Here is a 7500-nt window from a genome sequence, read left to right as displayed (position 1 = left end):
AAAGAATTTGGTTTATTTTAAGAAAAAGAATCTACACTTAAGAGAAGGGTGTAAAGTTTAATCATAACAGCATGATGACCCTAAAATAGTTGAAACAGGAGGGATCAACAATCCAGTTTGGTTGGTTGGTTGGTGTATTTCCAATGAAGCTACAATGAATGACATGATAAAAGCAGTTTAGCAAAAATAAGTATTAGGGGCTTGTAATATATGCATGTAGATATCTGTATAGGTCTATATGCATGAATGTTCTGCATATGCCTCAACTAAAAACAGAACTGGTTGCTAATCAAGAAGCAGTATTCCTTCCATAAAATCTTGCCAAGATCAAAAATGATGCTCATGAATCGAATTTCTAGGTAGACATGTATGCTGAGAGTCTTGTAACAATAATTCATGTTTTATTTATGTCCAAATGCATGAATGTATGTGTACATGCATATAAATCTGAATGCCTATGTATACCAACTCAGCTATTACATAGCTCTATAAACGTATGCATATTACTGCACATGGATTTTGATCTGTGTGTAAGTATGAAATAGTAGTTTCTTGTTGGATATACATATATGTATTGATATATGCAATGCTTGCATCTGTGTGTGTGTGTGTGTGTGTGTGTGTGTGTGTGTGTGTGTGTGTAAGAATAAATGAATAACTTCCAAGAGAAGCAACATGAAAAGTTTGAGATTCCAACTGCTGATAGTGTGCTTAGTGATGTGTAACTGAATCAGCCACAAAGTCAAAATAAATAAACCATGTAGTTTGAAGATGGTGATCTGTATGGTGCTGCCAGCAGGAAGCACTGCATTTATGCCTATCCCTCATTATATCATAGGGATATAACCTCATGGTTATATCCCTATAACCAGCACCAAAATAGCAGCAGCCAAATCTGACATAAATCATACCTCCATTTTATATGAGGGAAGGATACATTGTGCAGTGTGTGTATGTGTGTGTGTGTATGTGTGTATATATATATATATATATATATTCACCTAGAAGGAAGTGGTTATGATCATAGGTCTGCTCAACAAAGGGTTGACCTAGCTTAAATGACAAGGAATAAAAACTTAAATAGGGATGAGATGCTGGAGAAAAGAATGATTAAAATAGAACATTCTAGTGAAAATAAAACTCGGGTGAACTCTATTGACCCGTCATTGGCTGGCAAAGGTGTGGAAGGAGTTCTTAAAAAAAAAAGATTGAAATAATTCAATTAACAATTCATATACTTTAATGAACTGCACAACTCTGTAATAAAAGAGTAAATGAATATAAAGAGGATAAAGGGAAACCATGCTAAAAACCATTTGCAATGGGTAGGGCAATGTATGATTGGTGATTACCCTACTATCTGCAGTGTAAATCAACTACAAGAAACCAATATTGCTAGTATCAATAATGTAATTTTCAGACATTTAAAAACAATTTTTGATTAGTTGGAGGAGGAAGAGGAGGCCTTCAGTCAAATTGGTGATATTGACAGAGCTGATGTTCCAGATTTAAACCTACTTTTCAATGCTTCACCTCTCTATCTAAGATATCAGATATGTTCCATCAAACATCTCTATGCTATTCTCAAAAAATGGTTTCATGCTGCCCACTTATTTTAATATTCTATGACTAAGGTAAAGCACTGGAACACCTCCCTATCCCATGTTCCTTCGAAAATCTTTGGGGTACCACTGGAACATTCTCAGTTCTCTAATGTACATAACTGAATAGCGAGTTTGGGAGGTGTCATAGTTCTTCAGTCTTAGTAATACTGAAGGAGCTTGGTGTTGAGATGTCCTGTCACCCAATCTTTACTGTTTCAAAGAAGTTAGGGAAGTATGGACATGCTATATCATTCAGTCCCCAACAATGTTGAGGATGGTAGATTCACAATATTAGAGATTCTGTGTCACCCAATCCCAACATTTTTTGGTTGTCACAGCTGATCAGACCCAAAGAGAAAGAAAGGCAAGTTGATGTAGGCAGGAACCACATCACAGTACCATTGTTTCCAGAAACTTCATCATGCTAACTTGATCAGAACATTGAAGAATATAAGGTGGACAAGTCATTCAGTAATATGGAGGAGGGTTGAGTGGATGGTGGATATGGATGCTATTTAAAGAGAAACAAGCATAATATGATTATGGATTCCAGTCTGAAAATTAAATCAAAGATCCAGAATAAGGTCTCATATTATTGTAACTGAAAGGAAGCTTTAAACCACCATGACCCTTTACCAATTGGCATAAGGAAGGTAACTACCAACACAAACTACTCTACCAATCAGCAGTCAATTGCAAGCATGATTCTCAGTGTGTGTATGTGTGTGCAGTGTTCTGCTTAAGCAAGGAGGGTCAGAGTTGGTTTGAGCCATGATGCCAATAAGACCAGCCAAATAATGCGCGCGTGTGTGTGTGTGTAGGTATGTATGCAATGAGTGTTGTTGTTCAGCTGAAGAGCATACAATCTCTAAATAGACTAGACTAATTTGTTAATGCAAGCAAAAAAAAACCATCAGAAATTCTAACAAGAGGTTTGTTGGTTGGTAGGCCAGCATGTGTGTGTTTGTATATATATATATATAAATAAACGTGCTTGCAAGTAAATGTCTCTAAATATTAGGAAGTCTAGTTAATAAAGACAGCTACCTGATGTAGACGTTTCAGTTGGTGAAGGTGGAGGAGTCTTAGTTTGAGGTAAAATTTCTGAAAAATGACAGATTCAATACAGTTTTAAAAATATTAGATGGCTATTTAAAATTACAACAATACTATCTTATCTATCTGTCCATCATATATACATATATATATATATATATATATATATATATATATATGTATATATATATATATTTAATTACACATACATACACTAGTGTGTATGTGTGTGTGCATTTAAATAGATGCGAGAAAAATACTCAATATATATATATTTATGTATATAAATACACAAGCAGCCCTTGTATTATAGAAGTGTTTGCATTCTGGAAAATCTCATGTGGAATCCCACTACATAAAACCTATCTTCTACAGACTTCCCTGTTGCACAGAAGTCTATGAACATGAAAGTCATACAGAAAACATGCTTCACATTGCACAGCACCACATTACAGTAAGATTTTTTAGGAAATGCAATGTTTCCGTAATGCAAGGGACGATACCTGTCATAGAGTGTTATTCCTCGATTTGATTTGTAAAATCACAGTTGCTATACTGAGTTCCTCCTGCGTGGCATTTGTTTGAAGAACATCATACAAGACTCTCAGAATAACAATACAAATGTTCAGTTTTAAGGAAATGACTAAGTACATGTGTGAATGTGTGTTTAAGAGCATACACACATGCACACAAATAATATCAATGCTACATCAATAATACCAATAGCTACATCTGCATATGTGAACTGATAAAAAAAATTAATAATTTTCAATTATTTTATTCAAAATCTATTTTATAAAATACTTTATAATTTATTTAATAATTTTATTAATCACTTAAAAAATGTTTTTTTTTTTTAATTAATTTATTCCTGTTACCAAGTTTGCAAGCCATTACAGTACCATGAATAAATGAAAGATTATTAACATTAACAGTATTGTTTATTGATTGTTTCTGACTTAAAGTACAATTTGAATAAATTTGGCAGAAGTGAAACAACTTCATGACAATAGCTTAATTTATATGTTAAAGTAATTTTTAATTAACTATAGAAGAGAAATTATTAGAGGAAAACTACAATGTTAAAGTTTTAAAACTAAAGTACTAATTAAACGGAATTGTTGTTTTGCCCAGAGAAAAAAGTGTGCACAAAGACAAGGCTGACCAGCTGACCACAAAACAAGAAGCCACTAAAGCTTAAAAGAAATGGTCACAAATATATATTTGCAACTGACACCAACACAAATAATAATAATAATAAAAATAATAATAATAATAAAAATGAAGATGATGATGATGATGATAAAATCCAGAATTACAGCCAGACATGATCAAAATTTTATCTGGACTTAAGGACAGACTGATTTTGGTAAAATACAGTTGCTTGACCACTAATTATTTAAGACCACTTAGTCCTGTACAACACTAATTGTTTAACCATATTGATTAATCCAGCACTAATTATTTACTGACCATATACAAGACAAATAGAATTGATCAGTGCAGGAATGAAGTGACCAACTACAACAGATTTAAAATTCACCAAAAAAAATTTCCTATATAAAACAAAGAAGTAAAAACATTTCTATGTCAATAATATCAGTTGACCTTCCAAAGTAACCAAGTACCAGTAATATGAGTTTGATTTGATGTACCTCAACATCCTGTCTATATAATATCTTGCTATATGTTTATGTCAGATATCACAATCATTATTATTGATATACAATAATGGCCACTTATACACAACAGTATATATATATATATATATATATAGTCAGTATTTCAATGATATTTTAAGTGAGCCGAGATTTGGTGTGGGTGAAAATGAGGTTCAAATCAACTGATTATTTCTCTACACAGTAGCAGAATACAAAAAATTAACAATGATGAATCAATGGCTGAAAAGTCTATTTGCATGAAGTAGCACTGGTCATTTTCGACCCTTCTTTAAAAGAAGTCCAAGATGCTCAGTTTGTTTGATGCTTCACAGAAAATATTTTTTGGATGGTTACTTTATCTTTCTGAAGATGTTTTTATTTTATGTTGTAAAAAACAGCTAATAGCAATATTGTCATAGGAAAATCTATGATAGTTTAGATTGCAAACATATGAAGTTAGTAACTTATGAAAATAGACCTCTTAGGATGAATCCCTTAAAATATTTATCAGAATGGTGGTGCAATTTGCACACATAAATTAATATGCTAAGAGGAGTATATATTACAAGATCACATATAATGCTTAATTAGTCTTAATTCCTGGATTAATCAGAATTGCACATGCTTCTTTCTGAGTTGCTTAACTTGCTAATACAGAAGCCAAAACAAACTTTAAATGAAAAACAAAAACAAAGAAAGAAAAAGTAAAGCAGTAACAAAGCCTTAAAAGTGAATATAAACCCAAACTTCTGAATACAGAGTAAAATAAGGCAACAAAGAATCTGTTACATGAAGTAATACAAGTGTTAAGACCTTACGTTCCAAACCTTGATGTTAATGATGTCATGAACTAACACAGACAAGACATTCTATTTCAAAATTGAACTTGAAAAATTCTCTATTTTTTTTCCATGTGAAAAGATATATCCATTAATGCAATTTCTCCACTACCTTCTTAAAATACTTAAAAGCTAAAAAGAAAGACAGGTAGATTCAAGAATAACATGCAGAAGCCAGAGATATGAGTTATTTGTGGCTTTATATTTCTTCTCAAGCAATGCCACTAGAATATATTGAACAGGATTACATCAGATGTTAATAACTTATATAACAACAAGCAGAAAGAAGCCACCTAACATTAATCATGTTAATTTGAGTAAGATAAACTTCACTTCTCTTAAAAAAACATTAAAACTTAATGAATTATTTTCTAGAGTTAACAGAATAAATTAATCTCTATTTAATCCAAAAACTGAATGAAAAATGAAGTAACTGCAGGCATAAACAGTAAAATTAGAAGAATGGCATTCTTGAGAGAGAGGAGGCATGCTTTAAGAACTTAGAAGAGAGGAATATAGGAAAAAAAAAAAGATAAAAACTAATTCAAGTTTGATAAATATTGCATCCCAAAACTTCATGCAAATATTTCTGAAAATTCTAATTATTTTTCATTCTATTTTGTTAGCTTAAAGTTGGAGAACAAAGAACCAATAGATTACAGAGAATCTTAGAGAGGAAAGTAATTTCTTCAACCTGAAGGTAGATTCAAAGCAAAAAAGAGTCACAGAATATGCAGCTTCAGAAAATTCCAAGTGGTCACAATCCCAAAAGGAAAGGCCAAACACAATTTTAAAATTCCATATCAATGTTAGTAAGACATTTGAAAGAGAAATAAGGAAAGGAAAGATGACGTCTAAAATTTGTTAAAATGGAAAATGCAAAACTGTCATGAAAAAGAAAAAGATTTTGGCAAACAAGGATATAGTTTGTCAGCCAACTGGAAGCAAAGAATCAGGGTCCTCAAATAGTTTGCAAATATAATTTAAGTAGTTTCTCAGTTCGTGATATTAAAATTCTGTAATACCAACACAATACATTCTCTGCTCACATTTATTTCAACATGGATTTCTTTGAGGGGATTGAAAAAAAAAAAAAAAAAGCTGCTGTTTTTTTTCTGAGTCAAGTAGATCCCATGGTGAGATTAGAACCATTGATGCCTCTGGTTGATATTATCAGCAATGTGATCTCAGCAATATTATTAGTTCTTATGGTGGTTGAATTGATTATTAACAAAAGTGTAAATCTCATGAGGTTATTGAGATAGCTTAATCTAATTTACACTTATATGAGGACCCATTAAAAAAGAGGAAACAAAATAAAACAAACAAAATCTCAAAAAAAAAAAAAAGGAAAAGAAATAATAGTTCATGTTGGTCATCATAGTGTCAAGTGCAGTCATCTACAGTGATCACCGAAAGCAGACGGAATATCATGCAGAAAATTCAGCAAGGGGGTTCAATGTTCTTCAAGAAAACACAAGGAACTATTTTTTTTTTCTTGGAGAAGTCTGACGATTAAAGCAGACCATGCTATTCCACACCGTGCATTGTACCTTGTTGTTCTTTGTCGCAGATAGAGCTGCCGCTTGATGATCTTGAATCAGCAACGTCCACACACGGAGCCATCACTTCTGGGGCTTCGTCTTTGACAATAGCTTCCTTAGCGACTGTTTCTGTGACAACGGTTTTGGTGATGACTGACGTCACAGTCCCAGCTCCCTTCACTCTACTTACTATAGTTTCTTCAGTGATAGACGGTTTTTCATCTGTCATGGATGAATAAACAAAAATTGGGGCGGGGCAACAGAACGTTTAAAAAATAGTATATAGAGATACATATCTTTGTCAATTCATATATCACTGTCACTGAAGAGTGTATATGTGTATATATATATATATATTTTAGAATATATATTCTTTAAGTAAAAAAGAAACCTTTATGTATGTTTTTTTCCTTTAAAATAAAATGTCTCCTCCCCCAAAACTGAATACAAAGAAACTTTGATAATAACATCAAAATTATTACGTTAAAATAATGATATTCATGAAAAAAAAAAAAAAAAAACAAACTTAAGGATGAAACAAATTTAAAAGAAATACTGTAAAAATAGTCAGTGACTTGTTTATAAGTTGAATATATAATTCAAAACAATAAATAATATTCATGATCAATATTGTGAGTGTTTTTTCCTTAAAGTATTAGCGGAGAGGAAGTCTAACTAGATGTGATTATTATGAGGAGTCATGCATATTGAAAAAATTTGATAGGAATGGTAATATAATCTGTTAGGAAGAATTAAATATTTGGAGGAGTTTGGAAAGAAAAAAAAAACATGCAGG

At 31.9% G+C, this 7500-nt stretch overlaps 1 protein-coding gene across 44 annotated transcripts in view; it reads right to left on the bottom strand.

Annotated features, from left to right (window-relative positions):
• The window catches only part of LOC106871604 (titin), a 454558-nt gene that overhangs the window by 126132 nt on the left and 320926 nt on the right, over positions 1–7500 (bottom strand). For 30 of the 44 annotated variants that reach the window (XM_052967415.1, XM_052967425.1, XM_052967440.1 and 27 more), the window contains 2 exons: positions 6714–6926; positions 2652–2708 (listed from right to left, as the gene is read on the bottom strand). The exons of 9 other annotated variants lie outside the window; for them this stretch is intronic. In XM_052967415.1, the coding sequence (XP_052823375.1) occupies positions 2652–2708; positions 6714–6926 (270 nt within the window). The remainder of the gene's footprint in view (positions 1–2651; positions 2709–6713; positions 6927–7500) is intronic. 5 more of the 44 variants (XM_052967423.1, XM_052967435.1, XM_052967436.1 and 2 more) reach the window with 2 other exon arrangements.

Source organism: Octopus bimaculoides, chromosome 4 (assembly GCF_001194135.2).
Source record: "Octopus bimaculoides isolate UCB-OBI-ISO-001 chromosome 4, ASM119413v2, whole genome shotgun sequence".
NCBI lineage: Eukaryota > Metazoa > Mollusca > Cephalopoda > Octopoda > Octopodidae > Octopus > Octopus bimaculoides.
This window is presented reverse-complemented; position numbering and strand designations above follow the sequence as displayed.